The following is a 21,302-nucleotide window of genomic DNA, read 5'->3' as shown; positions in this document are numbered from 1 at the left end:
ACAGAAGGGCTTTAATTCTTAATCTGCGGTTGCAACATTACCCCCGAGGCCATGGGCCTTTTTCCCCAGCAGCCCTTTTGTGTCTAAAAGGCAGGAAGTAACACAGGTGCAAGACTATTGATGGTTTCTAATGTCCAATCCATTTAGGTGTTCCAGTGCCAGGGGCCCTCGTTTATGTTTTACTTGCACCCTATGTTACTTCCTGCCTTTTAAACACACAAAATGGCTGAGCTGAAAGAGGCTAATGGAATGTGTGATTAAGATGGCTGCGGATTGAGTCTGGACTCGTGTGTCCACAGAGTGAGTGGGACTCCTTCCTGGAGGATGTGGACAGAGATCTGCAGACCACAGACACCCTGCTGGCAGGAGGAAGCACTGCAGACAGCTTGAGTGCCGATACTGCCCTCACCCACGCAATGACTGGAGAGTGGGTGTACACACACACACACACACACACACACACACACACACACACACACACACACACACACACACACACACACACACACACATTTTGGCCATCAAGAGATACATTCAGTTCAGTGTCGAGTGAGTGTGAGACACTTGACACTCTATTGCCCCTTTTCACAGCAACCCGTTTTGAGGTGGTAAAGCAGGAAGTAAAGCAGGTGTAACCAATAACATTAATGAGGACCCTGGCACTGGAACATCTAAATGAAATGGAACCATTATTAATGGTATTGGTTACACCTGCTTACTTTCTGCTTCACCACCTCAAAACAGTTGCTGTGAAAAGGGTATATAGAAGGCTTTTAGATGGTTTAACACACCCTCTAGTGGCCAGATTGGAGGTCCACAGTTCTTGAGCATCAATAGCTGAGAACAGCTGATTGTATTTTCTAAATTCATTCAATTCAATTGATTTATTCAATTGAGTAATCTCAACAGAATTTAATAGACATTGATCATTTCTGTGTTTGACTGGGAACTGGCCATTTAATTACTGACACATCTGATTGATTTAGTATTTTAATGTCAGCTTGTTAGCTAGCTAACCATATTATCTGGTCAGGTATCATTGTCTTGTCGTAAATACCGTACATCTGTTTACACGCTAGCTAGGGTGTAAAACATGTAAGCTAGAGTGTAAAGTATACAGTATGAACTAGGGTCTGAAGTCTACACTAAACATTGAAACTAAAGCTTCTTTGTTTGACTCTGGGACAGTACCTTGTTGTGTTTGTGTTAAAGGGGTGTGACTCTGGTACAGTACCTTGTGTTTGTGTTAAAGGGGTGTGACTCTGGGACAGTACCTTGTGTTTGTGTTAAAGGGGTGTGACTCTTGGACAGTACCTTGTTGTCTTCTGTGTTAAAGGGATGTGACTCTGGGACAGTACCTTGTTGTGTTTGTGTGTTAAAGGGGTGTGACTCTGGGACAGTACCTTGTTGTGTTTGTGTGTTAAAGGGATGTGACTCTGGGACAGTACCTTGTTGTGTTTGTGTGTTAAAGGGGTGTGACTCTGGGACAGTACCTTGTTGTGTTTGTGTGTTAAAGGGGTGTGACTCTGGGACAGTACCTTGTTGTGTTTGTGTGTTAAAGGGATGTGACTCTGGGACAGTACCTTGTTGTGTTTGTGTGTTAAAGGGGTGTGACTCTGGGACAGTACCTTGTTGTGTTTGTGTGTTAAAGGGGTGTGACTCTGGGACAGTACCTTGTTGTGTTTGTGTGTTAAAGGGGTGTGACTCTGGGACAGTACCTTGTTGTGTTTATGTGTTAAAGGGGTGTGACTCTTGGACAGTACCTTGTTGTGTTTGTGTGTGAAAGGGATGTGACTCTGGGACAGTACCTTGTTGTGTTTGTGTGTTAAAGGGGTGTGACTCTTGGACAGTACCTTGTTGTGTTTGTGTGTTAAAGGGATGTGACTCTGGGACAGTACCTTGTTGTGTTTGTGTGTTAAAGGGGTGTGACTCTTGGACAGTACCTTGTTGTCTTCTGTGTTAAAGGGATGTGACTCTGGGACAGTACCTTGTTGTGTTTGTGTGTTAAAGGGGTGTGACTCTTGGACAGTACCTTGTTGTCTTCTGTGTTAAAGGGGTGTGACTCTTGGACAGTACCTTGTTGTCTTCTGTGTTAAAGGGGTGTGACTCTTGGACAGTACCTTGTTGTCTTCTGTGTTAAAGGGATGTGACTCTTGGACAGTACCTTGTTGTCTTCTGTGTTAAAGGGGTGTGACTCTGGGACAGTACCTTGTTGTCTTCTGTGTTAAAGGGGTGTGACTCTGGGACAGTACCTTGTTGTCTTCTGTGTTAAAGGGGTGTGACTCTTGGACAGTACCTTGTTGTCTTCTGTGTTAAAGGGGTGTGACTCTTGGACAGTACCTTGTTGTCTTCTGTGTTAAAGGGGTGTGACTCTTGGACAGTACCTTGTTGTCTTCTGTGTTAAAGGGGTGTGACTCTGGGACAGTACCTTGTTGTCTTCTGTGTTAAAGGGGTGTGACTCTGGGACAGTACCTTGTTGTCTTCTGTGTTAAAGGGGTGTGACTCTTGGACAGTACCTTGTTGTCTTCTGTGTTAAAGGGGTGTGACTCTTGGACAGTACCTTGTTGTCTTCTGTGTTAAAGCGATGTGACTCTGGGACAGTACCTTGTTGTCTTCTGTGTTAAAGGGGTGTGACTCTGGGACAGTACCTTGTTGTCTTCTGTGTTAAAGGGATGTGACTCTGGGACAGTACCTTGTTGTCTTCTGTGTTAAAGGGGTGTGACTCTTGGACAGTACCTTGTTGTCTTCTGTGTTAAAGGGGTGTGACTCTTGGACAGTACCTTGTTGTCTTCTGTGTTAAAGGGATGTGACTCTGGGACAGTACCTTGTTGTCTTCTGTGTTAAAGGGGTGTGACTCTGGGACAGTACCTTGTTGTCTTCTGTGTTAAAGGGGTGTGACTCTGGGACAGTACCTTGTTGTCTTCTGTGTTAAAGGGGTGTGACTCTTGGACAGTACCTTGTTGTCTTCTGTGTTAAAGGGGTGTGACTCTTGGACAGTACCTTGTTGTCTTCTGTGTTAAAGGGGTGTGACTCTTGGACAGTACCTTGTTGTCTTCTGTGTTAAAGCGATGTGACTCTGGGACAGTACCTTGTTGTCTTCTGTGTTAAAGGGGTGTGACTCTTGGACAGTACCTTGTTGTCTTCTGTGTTAAAGGGGTGTGACTCTGGGACAGTACCTTGTTGTGTTTGTGTGTTAAAGGGGTGTGACTCTGGGACAGTACCTTGTTGTGTTTGTGTGTTAAAGGGGTGTGACTCTGGGACAGTACCTTGTTGTGTTTGTGTGTTAAAGGGGTGTGACTCTGGGACAGTACCTTGTTGTGTTTGTGTGTTAAAGGGGTGTGACTCTGGGACAGTACCTTGTTGTGTTTGTGTGTTAAAGGGGTGTGACTCTGGGACAGTACCTTGTTGTGTTTGTGTGTTAAAGGGGTGTGACTCTGGGACAGTACCTTGTTGTCTTCTGTGTTAAAGGGGTGTGACTCTTGGACAGTACCTTGTTGTGTTTGTGTGTTAAAGGGGTGTGACTCTTGGACAGTACCTTGTTGTGTTTGTGTGTTAAAGGGGTGTGACTCTGGGACAGTACCTTGTTGTCTTCTGTGTTAAAGGGGTGTGACTCTTGGACAGTACCTTGTTGTCTTCTGTGTTAAAGGGGTGTGACTCTGGGACAGTACCTTGTTGTCTTCTGTGTTAAAGGGGTGTGACTCTGGGACAGTACCTTGTTGTCTTCTGTGTTAAAGGGGTGTGACTCTTGGACAGTACCTTGTTGTCTTCTGTGTTAAAGGGGTGTGACTCTTGGACAGTACCTTGTTGTCTTCTGTGTTAAAGGGGTGTGACTCTTGGACAGTACCTTGTTGTCTTCTGTGTTAAAGGGGTGTGACTCTGGGACAGTACCTGGGCCGGGGACAGAAGCTGCTGCTGGTCCTCATCAGACATTTTGGATGACTGCCGTGACGAGACCACGTGGCCGAGCTGGAGGCCAGTCAGGTGGGTCACCACACCGGGAAAATGAAAGGCGGAGGCGTCTGTCTAATGATTAACGGAAACTGGTGTGTAAACACCACAGACATTGGGAAACACTGCTCAGCATATCTTGAATATGTAATGGTACAATGCGTGCCGTTCTGGAGTCCGAGGGAATTCACGACAGTCACCATCATGGGTGTATACGTTCCTCCACAAGCGAACGTGACTGTCGCACTGAAAGAGCTGCAACGCGCCATCAGCGCACAGGAGACAAAACAACCCGAAATGGCCCTGGTGGTGACTGGGGATTTTAACAGGGCAAACCTGAGAAGCAGAATGCACACATTGTACCAGCACATTCACTTCCCCACGCGAGGCAGTAACACACTGGACAAATGTTACTCAAACATCCGTCATGGCTACAAAGCCGTCCCTCGCCCCCCTTTCGGCAAATCGGACCACGCCTCCATTCTACTTGTACCCAGGTACCAACAAAAACTAAAAAGACAACCCCCAGCATTCCGAACCGCCCACTGCTGGTCAGACCAATCAGACGACATCCTGAGGGACTGCTTTGACCAAGTGGTGTGGGAGGAGTTCAAAGCTGCAGGAGACCTGGGCGAGTATGCAGATACGGTGTCATGCTTCATAAAGAAGTGTACCGACGACATAGTCCCCACAAAAAGAGTCAAAATAATGCCGAACCAAAAGCCTTGGGTCAACAGCGACGTCAGGGCTGCCCTTCACGCCAGGACCACCGCCTTCAGCTCTGGCACAACTGACCAATACAAGCAGGCACAATATGCCCTCCGGACCGCTATAAAAATAGCACGGAGAGATTATGGAAGGCAGCTGGAGTCAAAACTGGACACTAACAACCCCAGACACCTGTGGAGAGGGCTCCATGCTGCCACAGACTTCAAAGAGGTGAAACGACAGAACCCCAGCACGTCACCCACCCTACCGGACGAACTCAACGCGTTCTACGCTAGGTTCGACCCCTCTGCCAGAGCGCCTCCCCTCCTCCCCCCCCCCTCTCCCACCCCTCTCCCACCCCTCTCCCCCTCTCCTCCCCCCCATCACCCCCCCCCCCTCCCTCCTCCCCCCCACCACCCCTCCTCCTCCCCTCCCCACCCCCCCTCCTCTCCTCCCCCCCCACCTCTCCCCCCCCATCACCCCTCTCCTCCTCTCCTCCCCCCCCTGCCACCTCTCCCCCCCCATCACCCCTCCCCCTCTCCGCCCCCCCACCACCCCTCCTCCTCTCCCCCCCCCGATCACCTCCCCTCCCCCCTTCCTCCCCCCCACCCCTCAGCACCCTCACCTCCTCCCCGCTGACCATCAGCATAGGAGCGCCCCAGGGGTGCGTCTCCAGCCCCTTCTGGTACGACCTCTACACCCACGACTGCGTGGCGACTCAAACTTCAAACACCATCGTGAAGTTTGCAGACGACACAGCAGTCGTGGGGCTGATCTCGGGGGGCGACGAGACGGCCTACAGAGAGGAGGTGAGGGTCCTGGAACAATGGTGCCAGGACAACCACCTCTCTCTGAACGTCTCCAAGACCAAGGAGATCATTGTGGACTACAGGAGAGGGGGGGGCACACACCCCCCAATCACCATCAACGGCACAGTGGTGGAAAGGGTGGACAGCTTCAAGTACCTGGGAGTCAACATCCACCAGGACCTGACCTGGGCCGGCCACACCGCCACTGTTGTCAAAAAGGCCCAACAGCGAATACACGGACTCAGGCGCCTGAAGAAGTTTGGGCTAAGAAAAGAAATCCTCAGGGACTTCTACAGAGGCACCATTGAAAGCCTGCTGACTGGCTGCTTCACCGCCTGGTACGGGAACTGTACCACCATGGACCGCAGGGCGCTACGGAGGGTGAGGCGCGCGGCCCAGCACGTAACAGGAGACGAGTTGCCAGAACTGCACGAACTGTATAACCAGCGGTGCCTCAGGAGGTCCCTGAAGATCATCAAAGACACAAACCATCCCCACAACAGCCTGTTCTCCCTGCTACCCTCAGGGAGGAGATACAGGGTTCCAAAAGCACGCACAAATCGCTTGAGGAACAGTTTCTTCCCGCAGGCCACGAGACTCCTTAACATACACAAATAGTGTAGTAGTCGTACCGTACCGTACTGCAGCTGCTACCATTATGTATGCCTAATGTTTAATTGTATGTCTAACAAGGTACATGCTATTTGCACCTGTATGTCAATTACGTCGAATTTAAAATGTCTGAACACGTCTAACGTATGCACAATGCCTAATGTTTAATTGTATGTTTAATAAGGTACATGCTATTTGCACTGTATGTCAAATACGTCGAATTAAAATGTCCGAACATGTCTAACGTATGCACATAACATGTGCACCTATGTGCAATGAATATGCCACTGACTTGTCTTATCGCTATTCTGCCTCATTGCCTATTGCTGCTTAGTATTGCTTATTGATGCCTATTTCTTATTGCCTATTGCTCATTGCTTGTTGCCTATTTGTACTATGTCGTAAACGGAGTCCATAGCACAAGAATTTCACACGTGATACTTGTACCATGGAGTGACAATAAAAATCTTGAATCTTGAATCTTGAATCTTGAATCTTGAATCTTGAATCTTGAATCACACCGCTCCACTCAGCTGTTACCCGTTTTAAACCGCAGGGGCCTTTTCACACTGTTCACACTTTTCACACTAGTTTCTGTTTTGGAGAAAAGGCATGGCATCATCCACATTTGCGCTGATTTAAAAAAAAACAGCTCATGTTATGTTGACACTGACTATGTTTACATGCACACAATATTCCACCATTATTCGGAAAATTACAATATTCTGAATTTGAGAAGGGTCATGTAAACAGCATTATTCCAGTTGCATTTTCAGAATTAGCCCTTTTTCTGAATTTAGCATTTTCCGATTAAGACATCTGGGTTATTCCAGTATTATTCTGGTTTTAGGAGGATTCTTTGATCATGTATACAGCGCATTCGGAATATGCGTCAATCAGCAGTTTGCGACGCATGTTGCCTGTTTTTGTGGTCAGCTGATGTGTGCAAGAAAGCGCTAGAAGAGGCGATATAATCATCTCTGGCATGCGAAAAGAAAAGCCCACATTTCTGATCGGGAGGAGATGAGAAACATCGATTTAAAGAGAGATATTTAAAGAGAGAGTAGTGCCCACGGAAGTCCCAAATGTTTGCAAGCCTGTGACGTAATTGGCTACTAGCCTACTTTGTTTGAAAGAGTTGGATGTGCAAATATCGCAACGCCAAACTTTCCAACAGCAAGCTCCTGAAATGGACCAATAAGTGATGCTGCTCTGCATCTCTCTCTCCCCCCCTCCCTCACGTGTCGGGGAGGGCGAGCTACGGCTGCATGTAAACGGGAATATTAGTGGATTATTCATTTAGTCGGAATATTGTAATTTTCCGAATATGGGCAAAAACCGGTATATTGTGTGCATGTAAACGTAGTCAATATAATGTTACATATTCTATAATACAGTTAACACATTCACTGCCAGCCGTTTTTTTTTTACTGTAGGTAGGTTCTGCCAGAGGGTTTTTTTGAGGATTCTGGCTCATCTTTCAAGACCCGAGGATTCTTTTCTGCTAAGATTTTGTGAACACACAATATCTCAAAAGAACTAATAGAATGTGTGCTTTCTCTGTCTAAAAGAGTTAGTTTGTAGAGTTAGTAGTTATGTAAGCATTAGCAGTTGAATACAGCATGGTTTCAGCGTCAGAAAAATTATTCTGAGATAAACGGCTTTTTGTGAAATTCGATAGAACAGTCACTTTAACCATTCATTTTTGGCATCAGTAAGACGTCAGACATCTAAACAATAGTTTTGAACAGTAATTTCCTCCATAACAGCAGGAAACACCCCTCTACTTCAAACTCCTCCCTCCGTGTGTGTTCTTCTTGGCTGCAGCGGGCATGTCACAAGCTCGTTGCTGCTGCTGTTGTAACCTCGCGTCACCAGGCTCACTGCTTCTGCTGCTGCTGCCTGTATGCTGGCGGCCGCTGTGCAAGTCTGGATCGGCTCGCTCGTTTCTTGTGGTTTGTGTTGAGAGCTTTGATGAAGCTTTTGCGATTCTGGTCTTATTTATGCTGCGTGTTTCAAAGTGTGTTCCACCCGTAATCTATTATGCAAATTTGCAATCCCGCACCGCCAGCAATCAGCGCGAAAACGAAAGCGTTTCCATTTTCACGAGAATGGCTTCCTCACACTGCTTTTTGCTTGCCTTCCTCTAGTCTGGGAGAGCACTGTCGCCACTTAGTGGGTCGGTGGAATGGGTTGTACACGTTGTACACGTCCAATACTTATATAAGAGATGTAAAAGGGTTAGATGCACATCCCACGGTCAAAAAAAAAAAATTCATTTTTTTGACGTATTAACACATTCACTGCCAACAACGTATGAACACGTTTTCAGAATCCAGCTGTTCCCTGCCAACAACGTGTTTACACGTTTTTGGCATCGATTTTTTTTTTTTGACGGTGGGTTGTGCATCTAAGCCTTTTACATCTCTTATATAATTATTGGAGCCACCGAACGTTTACAACCCATTCCACCGACCCACTAAGTGGCAACAGTGCGAGGAAGGAAAGCATTTTTTTTAACTTGTCACGCCATTCTCAGCCCAGCCATTCTCCTTTTCGCGCTGATTGCTGGCGATGCGGGATTGCAAATTTACATAATAGATTCAGCCGATCTACTATGATCGGGTGATAGATTACAGGTGGAGGAACACACTTTGAAACACGCAGCATAAATATGACCAGAATCGCAAAAGCTTCTCTCAACCAAAACTCCAAACGAGCGAGTCCATCCCGACTTCCTCAAACAGCGGCCGTGCAGACATGCAGGCACAGGAGAGCAGCAAAGCACTGACTGGTGACAAGCTTGTCCGCCCACGGAGGGAGGAGTTGAAGCAACTCGAGAGGGAGGGAGAGAGAGAGAGAGAGAGAGAGAGAGAGAGAGAGAGGGAGGGAGAGCGAGAGGGAGGGAGAGAGAGAGAGAGCGAGAGGGGGAGGGAGAGAGAGAGAGAGAGAGCCAAAAATGAATGGTTAAAGTGACTGTTCCATCCAATTTCACAAAAAGCCGTTTATCTCTGAATATTCTTTCTCACGCTAAAACCATGCTGTATTCAACTGCTAATGCTTACATAACTACTAACTCTACAAACTAACTCTTTTAGACAGAGAAAGTACACATTCTATTAGTACTTTTGAGATATTGTATGTTCACAAACTCCAAGCTGAAACGAATCCTCGGCTCTTATAAAATGAGCCATAATCCTCAAAAAACGGCTTGGCAGAAGCTACCTACAGCAAAAAAAAACGTCTGGCAGTCAATGTGTTAACACGTTAACTCATTGAGTGCCAGCCACTTTTGGAGAACGGACGCTCCCAGTGCCAGAGTTTCAGAGCGTTTTCAGTGATTTCTCGAGGCCCACAGAATATTGTGTGATATTACTATGTAAACACTGAACACGCACAAAGAACGATGAGACTCTATTCTATCATCTGCAAAAAAAAGTTTATTGATCCCATTTTCCGTTCTTTAGTTATGAGCCGGAGAAGATAGCTTGATTCATCCAAAAATAGCAATTTTTTTCTAGAAGCTGAGATAATTGGCCTTTTGTGAAATTAATCATTTCAAGCACATCACTGACTCTGAAGCTAATCTTTTCTAATGTAGTCACACCTCAAAAATAATTTCCTTCAATAAAACAGTTTAGGCCAGGGAATTTTGTTTGGCAGAATAATATTTTTAGCTACAACCAGCAGCGCTGGCCCCTGCGTGCGCTGCTGGTTGCAGCTTCTTGCTGGTTTTGATTTGCTGCTGGTGGGTATCGGATATTCTGGCTTGCGTTTGTCAATCCTGTCCTGCTGCCTGGGTCTGTCTGGGTGTTGTGTGTGTGCTGCTCTGCGTGCCCCCCCCCCCCCCGCCCCGCCCCGCCCCGCCCCGCCTCGCCTCAACTGCACACTCCTCCTCCTGTCTGTGGTGGCTCTCTGCTGAGTTTGCTGTGCGCACAGTGAAGGGTGCGGAACAGCCAGGCTTTTTTACAGCGTTCCGCGTGTGTTTGTCACCGGCAACGATGCTTCCAGTTGAGAATAATAACAACTCCACGGTGTGGATGTGCGGATTTGCTGTCGCAACCGACACGGAGCGGCTCAATTGTGGGAGCAGATTGGCTGCTGCAGGCACAGCTGCAGTAACGTGCTTCAGCATATCGATGCATACGGATGCGATGCGATTTCCGTTTCCATAACGACTTCTTCTTTGTTTTTTCCTTGCCTTTCTGTTATGTGGAGAGCACTGTCGCCACCTAAGGGTTCTGTAAAATAGGTTATAGACCTCCAATAGCTACAATAGTTGTACCAGAGATGTATCAGGGATTGATCCACGTCCCACCGTCAAAAAACGCAATTGACGACAACCGTCGTCATTGGCACTCTACGTCAGTATTTGAATTGACGACAGCTGTCGTCATTGGCATTCAATGAGTTAAGTGCCATAGCCGAGATATCTCGTCTTACATAATCCAACGGTTGAGTGCCATAGACGAGCTATCTCGTCTTACATAAACATTTTTTTTTTTTTACGGTGGGACATCAATCAACCCCTTTTACGTCTTCTATATCAATATTGGAGGAAGAGAATGTGTATAATCTATTTTACCGACCACTAAGTGGCGACAGTTCTCTCCCAAGACAGAGAGAAAGCCACAGCCACGGCGGGTCCGCTGCAGAAAGCCAGTCTAATTACAAGGAAATAGCTGGGCGAAAACTCTTTCGATTTCACACACACACACACACACACACACACACATGCGCGCGCGCGCGCACACACACACACTCGAGTACCTTTGCGCATAAATAAGACCAGAATCGCAAACGCTTCTTCAAAGCTCTCAGCCGACACGAACGAGCCAGTTTTTTTACAGTCCAGACTGCCGAGAGCGGCCGCGGAGCCTCCACCCCCTCCGCAGCACAGACGGAGGGAGGAGTTTGGAGACACACACACACTCTCTCTCTCTCTCTCTCTCTCTCTCTAGTCCCGAGAGAGAGAGAGAGGAGAGAGAGAGAGAGAGAGAGAGAGAGGAGAGAGAGAGAGAGAGAGAGAGAGAGAGAGAGAGAGAGCACACAGAGTGGGAGACGCGGAGCAACGCGCGAACACACACACACACACACACACACACACACACACACACACACACACACAATACAGTATACAGACTTGCCCAAGGGCACCCATAATCACAGGCTGGCTGTTTGATTGAATTTCACAAAACTGCGATTATCTCAGCTTCCTGTCTCAGACGCTAAAACCATGCTGTACTCAACGGCTAATATCTACATAACTACTAACTCTGCAAACTAACTCTTTTAGACAGAGAAAGCACACATTCTATTAGTTATTTTTAGATGATTGGTGTTCACGAAGTCTTAACAGAAAAGAATCCTCGGCTCTTGTAAAATGAGCCAGAATCCTCAAAAAAAAACCTGGCACAACTTACCTACAGGATTGAAAAAACGGCTGGCACTCAATGTGTTAATACGTCATTGGCAGTCAACCGTTGGATTTTTTTTGACGGATTAATACGTCATTGGCAGTGAACGTGTTAAGAAAGCAGCCTTCTAAGTACCTTTGCATAGTCAAATCGGTACACAAACCACATTTCCACATAGAAAAGGTATATTTTCATTCCAGCTCCAAGAAAGAAAGAAGAATCACTATATCGGCCACCACTCTCTTTCCCCTCTAAAACAGATATCGATCTCAAAAATCCCATATCGGTCAGGCTCTACCTTTTCCTCATTTTCAGATAAATGGAGAGGTACTTTGCTCGTCAACTCGTAAATAAGCCTGTCTCTATTGCTCAACTTACTCAATAGAGGGCTGATAGTTTTGCTGTGCTGTCACTCACGAGAAGGCAAGAGACCACATAGTCTGCCATCATAGTAACACAGCACAGTTGAGAAGTTCTCGTCCACACTCATTATAAAAATGATCAGTGTTGTAACAGTAATTAACCTTGATCCATGTCGTGAAACTTGACGTTGTGTGGGAACCCTGGTTACACATTTTACTTGGATACATTTACATACTTCCAATTAATTTGTAATTAATGCCCTTAGTCATTTAGAAAAGAAGAAAACCGTAAAAAGAAAAGTGGAGGGGGGGCACAAATGATTGATTTTAACTTGACAGATTTTTATTGCTGATGCTGAGTGATGAGTTCTAATCAGAATGAAATTTAGTTATATTGTTTGAAAATCTACAAGTGACTGAGAGATTCGTTAATATCATAAATACATTTTGAATGATGGATAACTATATTATTTGGCTATATGTTGTGCAAAAAGTCTGAAGTGAACCTCCTTTGCTTTATTTTAAAAACAAATGTATATGGGAGAAGCCAAGCTCTTTTCAGTTGATCTTTGTCCCACATTTATGTTCTGTCCCACATGTGGAGTGATTTGTTCCTACACGCTGTTCTCTGTCGTTCTGTAGTTTGATGGATTTGGTCGGAGGAATATCGGAGGCAGGGACTCGAGGCACATGAGTTGATGTGTTGCGTGCAGGCTCTAAATGACTTGTATTGAAGTGACTTGATGTGCTGTAAATGACTTGTATTGAAGTGACTTGATGTGTTGTAAATGACTTGTATTGAAGTGACTTGATGTGTTGCCTGCAGGCTCTGGTGTCGTCTGGCTCCGCTCAGGTCTTGGTGATCGCCTTCGGCAGTGTGGAGGGGGCTCGGCTGTGGGTGGAGCAGACTGGATGTACCTTCCCCATGCTGCTGGACCCACAGAGGAAGGTGTGTGTCTGCCCTCTATTCCAGGGCTGGCAAACTCACGCAAGCTCACGTGGCCCCAATTTGGTCTTAAGTGGACCAGACAAAGAAAATCAATGCATAATAACCTATAAATAACAACACCTCCAAATCCCCCCTTTATTTTACTGTAAAGAATTACAGGTGCATTTTAAGATGTTCACATAGGGTTATCTCAGCTACCATAGGCAGGCCTATCAAACTAATGATCAAATCTACTGTCTGTAACAGTGTATTAAAATTGACGCCAACTCTGCAATTGTCTATAGTGAAGGGTACTGAAAATAGTTTACCATTTAGTGATGAATTGTCTCTATCAATATAATACATTTTAATGTCATGTAATTTCACGTAACATATCAACATTTATTTTCCATCCAGATTCATTTTTAAAACGTCACAGGAAAGAATTTGGGCACCTCTCCCTTGATAATAATAATAAAAGGGGGGTGGGGGAATTAGATGCCATTACATTTCCCACCTAGTTCTATGTGAAAGTGTCTGGTGAAAGTGTCTAGTTCTATGTGAAAGTGTCTGGTGAAAGTGTCTAGTTCTATGTGAAAGTGTCTGGTGAAAGTGTCTAGTTCTATGTGAAAGTGGGAAACCTTGTGTGGATTTGGCCAAGCAGCATGTCCAGATGTGTCCACTGCTACGTTGTGCTTCTCTGATGTCCATAGATCTACAGGGCTTTTGGCCTGGGCTCGTCTTATGCCAAGGTGCTGAAGTTCAGCTACCTGCTGCACTACTCTGAGTACGTGACTGCAGGCAGAGGCTTCCCTGACATCCCCCCGCGCCTGCTGGAAGACATCTATCAGGTACTGATGGACGTTCTGATTCTGCCTTCACGTCATTTGGGAAAGATAGTAGATGTGATACTCCCACCTGGACATACCATTCACCTCAGCTTTCAGATGTAAATACTACTAGACAATACTGTTCAGCTCAACACATGCAGGGTGTTAACAAACATTATTGTACATAGTTGTTTGGCACCAGTGGCTCCTGCATGACCAGTAGGAGGTGCTCTTCCCTCTGGTCTCATGACTCATCTCACAGGGGACTCTTGTCCTGTGAGCAGGATTGGGGAGTAATGAAATACTTGTATGTAGAATACACTATTTAAAATACAAAATATGAGTAACTGTATTCCATTACAGTTACAATTTAGATTTGTGGTATTCTGAATACCGTTACTGTCTTTAAAAATACATTACTTTAAAGGCCCATTCCGTTGGTTTTGGCGAGAAATAAATGTGCACAAAGTGTTTATTATTGGCACTGAGTGAATGCGCCTTGACGTAACTTAAAAATGGCGACCAGGGGCGTTTCTCTCAGACCAGCCGTTCAGAAGTTACATGGAAAAACGCAGTTTCGAAGTGGAGAGCATCTCCCGCCACAGCTAGAGGATGTGACGTCTCGCGCGTTCACGCGCTCAGGCAGCTCCTCCAGGAAACAGCAATGAATACAACCGTAGAAGAAGAGCGGGACAACCAACAGGCAAATGTTTAGCGAAGCAATGGCGTCCGCGAGCAGCAGCAAACGACCAGCAGGAACTCAGAGCCCACTAAAAGCTCAACCAAAAAAGAAAAAGCCGCACGTTTTATCCAGCGAAGCCCGTCTGGCCCATAAACTTGCATCAGGAAACTGGAACAAAACCCGAATCACCATCGGCTATGCTTTTGCCCCATGGAGAGACCTTCGCTCGGTTCTGAAGATAACCCGATATGGCTCATTTCCTATTGAACTGGTAAGAACACATTTACAAAGATTTAGTGAATTTGATTTTAGCGTCATAGAAGAGGATACCCTTTACTTAGCAAACTAACGTTTGCGGGGGGCTCAGTCATATATGCAATAGTAACGCTAGCTATTTATAACGCTACGTGGTTGTAGCTATTAGCTGTTTGGAGCCGAACGCGACTCGGAAAAAGACTGACAAATATAGTGTTTCTGACTGTAGCATGCTAACAACGTTGTCACGTTAGTTTGTTGTCCATACTAATACTAGCGGTGTTGGAGTTTACTGTGTTCTCAGACTTTTTTTGAGCCAAAAGTGACGCATAAACTGTAAGCTTGCAACGTTAGCTTGTTGTGTTTGTTTGGAACCAGCTGACTTTACAAAGAAGCTCGGCCGTAGCGTGGTTGCATGGTAAAGCATTCCCAATCTGACTAGCGTTACATTTATTTTCTAGCTACAAGAAGCTGAAAAGTAAGGGGCCAGCAGCGTCAACTCCAAGAAAGAGGAAATCTCTTCAATTGACCCTCCAAACATCACCTATTGGAGAAGAATCTGCCTGGTTAGTTTTCCCTTTCAAACTACCAACATAACTATCTGCATGATCAATAAGTAAAATCTATATACTCTGAAAAATGCTCATGATTTGTCAGCATTGTACAGCTGGATTATGTGTGTACCACAGCTGCACACACAGATAATTGATTGGTTGAAACTAAATTGATATCTCAACAGGGAGGATTTTGGAATAGCTGGGGTTGATCCACATCCTGAGGACACGTTTCACCGCTCCAACTGGACTCCCAAGACGGAGAGGTCTGAAGCCAGGTGACCCGCGGAGTCTGGGACCTATTACAGGGGTCCTGCCTCCTCCAACAGCTGAACTGGTCAAGGCACAGATCCAAAGAGGACAGGTATGTCAACCGCCATCCTAAAAGTCATCCCTGATCTCTCACAAGGAGCCACCGAGTTTCAATATGATAACAAACAACACATACGTTTCATTTGTCTGCCATGTAATTCCCTTTAGACATGCTGTACATCAGTGGTTTTCAGAATGTTACCACGCCAAGGACCCATAAACTCACACAAATTAGACCACAAGACCTCAATAGCAGTAGTACTTTGTTTACTCATTGTGGCACTTGTGGATGGTATTTGATATATATATATATATATATGAAATAAACTACTGTGTTTTAGCCGGGGAACATCTGGGGACGCCACTTTGAGAACGTTTGAGACATTCACCTCTTCCTGCAGAATCTAATATTCTGTGGATTGGGTCAGCACTGATTTCATTGGCTCAATTTGAGTCACTGCTATAAAATAATACCCTGCAATAATGACACGATGGTTACACATGTATGCTGATTAATTGTCTACTTTTGTTTAGTCTTTGTGCTTGGAAGCCTGCACCCACTTGGTTTGAGAAATACTGGTGTTGGTTCTAATATCTCTTTCTGTCTCTCTCTCCCTGTGAAGGACATGGCTTCAGCATCTTGGACGGGAGACTGCGAGAAACAATAAAGGCTTGACAGTATTGTTTACTGTTCCTCGAATGGTTTATTGCACAAAACTTTATAAATACTTTGTAACAAATCAAATTCACATGTGCAAAAAAAATGTAGACAGAGACTTTGTCTCTTGTCCATGTGTTAGAAAAAAAAAAAGATTGTTTACAACACCAGAAATTGTTTATTAGACAAAACTTTGTACATACTTTGTAAGAAAAGAAATTCACATGTGCAAAAAAAAAGGTAGGCAGAGACTTTGTCTCTTGTCCATGTTTTAGAAAAAAAAAAGATTGTTTACAGCACCACAAATTGTTTATTACACAAAACTTTGTAAGAAAAGAAATTCACATGTGCAAAAGAAAAGGTAGGCAGAGACTGTCTTTGTCCGTGTTTGAGAAAATAAAATAAAAATGTTGGGAAAAAAAATCTTTCCTTTCAGTTATTGCACTGGCCGAGAAACACTGAACAGCAGTCTCTTTCTGTTGTATAGCCTAACCCTAATTGAAATGTATTTTTGAGGTACAGAACACATGCAAGAAGATGTCAGGATATTGTCAAATTGAAATGTCTTTTTGAGGTAGAACAAAAACACACAGGAACATCTCAAAGGGGAAAATTCACCTAAATGGTGCTTCCTTGTATCCGACATAATTCCCAAAGGGGTCAGGATATTTGTCTCTGACCCGCCACACACAGCAGCTAGGTATGACTTGCCGGTTCCCCCTCCCCAGACGTCCGTGTTGCCAGACGTTGAACTGGCGGTAAGCTGAGTACCAGTACTGTTTGTTATCGGCCCCTAGGTCCTGGCTGTCGTCTAAGGATAGAATGTCATTCCAGTTTGTGCATCTGCACCATGCTGGCTGTCCTCTGTCTGGCAGTTGTGGTCCTGGTTCGGCTGCCCAGTACTCCATGATGTCCAGCATCACCCCTGGAAGGCGTTCAACCACCATCTGGAGGACTTCATCCCGCTGTTGCTGGCTCAGTTGTTGCAATTCAGCCTGCATATTGAGCAAGAATAACATGTTTAGAATGGCTTTCAAATGGGTGTGTAATCTTGAACCCTAACCCTCAAAAGGCTGGTTTGAGTCTCAAACCTACATTTGACGTATGCAGATTTGCAAGTTGTGAAAGACTACATTGGAAGATGAGATAACAGGCTAAGCTCACTGTTTCAAATGGTAAACCCCAATTACAATAAAGTAGGCTACAAGCACTGTCAGCCCTAATACCTCACATATAAAGTAAGTTTGTAGTTGGGGACATTTGTCTAACTGTCATTTGAAGTTGTCTTAGCAGATCCATAACAGTTTTCCCTGATAATGTAGTTAGTGCCTTTCTAAAACATCAGCTATAACCAGGTTACCTGGCTGTTTGCGAAATCTGGACGTTCACATGCATTACAGTCCTGCAACTATGCCAAGCCCCGACATTATGGACTGTATACTAGAGCCTATCGTCTAATCACGTTGAATTGTCATTGAATGAATGAAAACTATGAAACCTCGACTGGATTTCTGTGTCACGTCTGTAAGTCTGCATGTGCTGGATGCTAACGCTAAGAGTTAGTAAAGTAGAGACAACAGTACGTTACAGTACTAAACGTATGTCCTTCCAAATCTATTGTGGTAATCTCCATAGCAACACTCATTTGGCTGAAACAATGTGCTGCCGTTTCTACATCTACGTCTAACTTCGCTATTTTCCCCTCCTTTGCTTATTGACAACTATCGTTAGTGTACTGAATTCAAACTATAAGTTCGACTTTACTTACTTCATCACTGGACATGGTGCTTATAGTCGCTAAAAGTTGGAGAAAAGAACGGTTGCAGTGTTTTTTGCGAGGGTGATTCAAGTCCACACTGCGCCTGCGCGGTCTCCAACTCTGGAGCTGCTGTTGAGGCGCGTTCCCGGATGGGTACGCACGCGCTCTGGCACATGCAAGCGCCTGGGTGCAGTTCCCCTAATGGCCACCGGCGTCAGTAATAGTGAGTTTTGACGGATTGGGCCTTTAAGGGATTACTTTATGTGTGTTATTTTATTGACCCTAACATTCATATGAGGTACACACTTCCCATAAACAAAAATAAAGAAATAATTAAAAATCAACCATTTGTGCGCGCGCACTGCACCTGCCACACCACAAGAGACGGACAATGTGGGAGGAGACACACAGCCAGGACACTCTCAGGGATGCCTTTTGACATGGACATATAAAGAACATTGTACGACAAACACGCTGAAGAAGGTCATAGCATTACATCAGTGCGCGTCACGACCGCATTGCCCGCGCATTTGCGTACATTCAGAGTGACCCAGACAAATGGGCCCAGCGAGATGATTTTGAAGTATTCCCAAAGTAATCCTAAATTAGAATATGTCACCTAACTTGAGCAATCTAATGGAATACATTACAAATTTAATTTTAGGACATGTATCCAGTAATCTGTAGTGGAATACATTTTAAGAGTAACTCTCCCAACACTGCCTGTGAGTGAGCACCGTCCTTGGGATGAGACGTTAAAACGAGGTCCTGACTCTCTCTGGTCACTAAAGATCGGCACTCTTCGCAAGAGTAGGGGTGTGACCCCGGTGCCCTGGGGGGGGGGTGACCCCGGTGCCCTGGGGGGTGTGACCTCGGTGCGCCGGGGGGGTGTGACCTTGGTGCCCTGGGGGGTGTGACCTCGGTGCCCTGGGGGGTGTGACCTCGGTGCCCTGGGGGGTGTGACCTCGGTGCCCTGGGGGGTGTGACCTCGGTGCCCTGGGGGGTGTGACCTCGGTGCCCTGGGGGGTGTAACCGCGGTGCACTGGCTAAATTCCCACACAGGCTTTCCCTGCATCATGGCCACCTAATCATCCCTCGTTACTTAATTGGCACATTCAGTCTTCAACTCGTGATAGGCTGATGTGTGGATAGGCTGATGTGTGGTGAGCGTTCCGGCGCAAACTAGCTGACGTGCATCACCCAGTTGGGTGCTACACATCGGTGGTGTACGAGTTGAGTCCCCCCCCCCGACACACGCACACACACACACACCCGATATGTGAGGTGCTTTGAGCACTTAGAGAAGCGCTATATGAATACAATCAATTAGTATTATTAATTATGATTTCATTTGTTTACAGTAATTACTGTATATCAAGGTATCAATTTAATTTGACTGTTAAAGGAGCACTTTTAAATGTGTATTTGTGTTGTACTTTACTTTGTCAGATGGGAGGTGACTTCTTGCTCAGTGAGGCAGGCAAGGTCCTCCTCTCCCACCCATGTAAGAGCCCCCTGGACAGGCCGTCTGTGACAGACCTTCTGGAGGCCGTGAATACTGAAGGTTGCTCTACCAACTCTGCATAGAAATACCAACATCTGGAGCAACTCCTGTGGAAGATCTATGCCTGAATGCACTAATGTAAACCCAAGCATCTATATATGATATATAGATATAAACATATACATATATATATATGATATATAGATGCTTGGGTTTTGGTTTGGCGTAAACGGGGTTCTTTTTAACACGGCACTGACACCCCAGGAGAGCATATCTTTGGCCCACGCTGATGACGTCGCGTCTCACACTCATGACATCATGAAGAGGCGTGACTGATGTGACACCGTGTGGCAAAGACAAACTGGTCTTCTTCCTGTATCAGTGCTGTGACGGCAGTATTTATGAATGAGTAATACCATTTTGCTGACTATAATGCTGCATTACAACTGAAATCCATTCAGCTACTTTGAATGGGCAAATAGGTAAAATGAAATCAATTTTGATTGGTTCAATTGTCGGTGTACTGAAAATGATTTAAAAGTAGCATTTTTAACCAGGTCTTGCCTTAAAGCAGCGCTAGGCAACATTGCACTTTTGGCAAGTGGCAGTGAGAGATAATTAGTGGCCGGGCCAGCGAAGCGGCCAGGCCACTTCTTGTATTTGCCTTTATTATTATTATTCTTCTTCCTCCCGGGAAGTTCGACTTCCCATGGATGAAAACTAACCAAACTTTGCACAAAGGTCCAGTCCCATGCCAAACGTCTTTGACACAAATTTGGGGCCAATAGTCCTAACGGTGGCACTACAGCGACCGTCTAAAGTTTAGAACTTAAAAAATTCATAAAAAATCAGGCATACGTGCTACGGCTTTGCAACTTTCACCGAAATGTGCGCCTAAATGAGGGGAAGCTTTTGTACAATGCAACCTATGGCCAATTATGAAGTCTAAAGACCGCAAAACCGCAAAAACTGCAAAAACGAATTAAACCCTACTCCTCCCACATTTTTTCTTCAAACGACACCAAACTGCAGTATCTGCATCGTTAGACTGTTCTACACAAAAGTATCAAACCAGATTTTCGATCGGTCAAAAATTGAGCCCACAGTGCATCAAAACGTTGAAGCTAAGGGTTTGGTCAAGCGGTTTGGCACTTCTTTTGAATGGACCCAGACCCGGCCGGGTCCGGGTCGGAACCTCGGGTATTCGGGGGGTCGGGCATACCCGAAGACCTCTAGCTCAAAGCCTTGAGACTTGCCCGGCCACGACCCATTGCTGCGCAGCAGCTATAATTGATTTTAGTTTTTAATCATTCGAAGCACTTATTATCCACAAATTATAGTAGTTTAGTAATTATGCCGCTATAGATGTAGATGCAATTTTAAAAGTCTGCATGGTGTGCAGCAGGATTCTGCTTGCCTCTGTGACGATAAAGGAGTTCAATCTCAACATGGTGAAAGGATCAAAACGCATGGTCATCAACTAAATCCACACAATCCATATTAGAAAAGCCAGCGCCTAAACGAACTGCTTGGACTTCTCTAACCTTGTGATGTCACCAAGGTTCAATCATTATCATTTTTGTAAGAAATAATAGAGTAACAAAGTGTTTTGTTTGTTTGTTTGTTTTTTCAAAGTGGTTGAGGGGTTGTGATTGTTTATCGGCGAGTTCTCCCTACCAGTAGCCGCTGGGCCGCGGCATTAGCCAATCAGAACAGAGGGTCATTAATATTAATATATTTTGCCGTGTGGCGTTCATTTTTAAAACTAACCCACCCGGGATGATGAAGCAAGCAAATCTTTTTTAATGACTGCTGGGTAAATGATATTGTGAATCATGTCAATAAACATTTAACAACAATAATCACATTCAGCCTTTTATGTGCATCTGCATTGTTTTACATACTGTAGGAGTCTGATCCAGTATACATGAACATAATAATGATGTGTAACTATCATGGGATTA

The 21,302-nt window shown here is 45.2% G+C and overlaps 2 protein-coding genes across 2 annotated transcripts in view; both read left to right on the top strand.

Annotated features, from left to right (window-relative positions):
- Positions 1–21,172, top strand: part of selenol (selenoprotein L) — a 29,836-nt gene extending 8,664 nt beyond the window's left edge. Inside the window, exons 5-9 of the mRNA XM_083642675.1 lie at positions 300–427; positions 3,867–3,981; positions 12,683–12,805; positions 13,498–13,635; positions 19,284–21,172. Of these exons, the coding sequence (XP_083498801.1) occupies positions 300–427; positions 3,867–3,981; positions 12,683–12,805; positions 13,498–13,635; positions 19,284–19,421 (642 nt within the window). The 3' untranslated portion in view covers positions 19,422–21,172. The remainder of the gene's footprint in view (positions 1–299; positions 428–3,866; positions 3,982–12,682; positions 12,806–13,497; positions 13,636–19,283) is intronic.
- ttc13 (tetratricopeptide repeat domain 13) overlaps positions 1–21,302 on the top strand; it is a gene marked incomplete at its 5' end in the record, with an annotated part of 122,543 nt that overhangs the window by 59,482 nt on the left and 41,759 nt on the right. The window lies entirely within an intron of this gene.

The sequence above is a fragment of the Poromitra crassiceps genome (genome assembly GCF_964638095.1).
Source record: "Poromitra crassiceps genome assembly, chromosome: 9".
NCBI lineage: Eukaryota > Metazoa > Chordata > Actinopteri > Beryciformes > Melamphaidae > Poromitra > Poromitra crassiceps.
The sequence above is the reverse complement of the archived record's forward strand: the minus strand, read 5'-3'. Positions and strand labels throughout refer to the sequence as shown.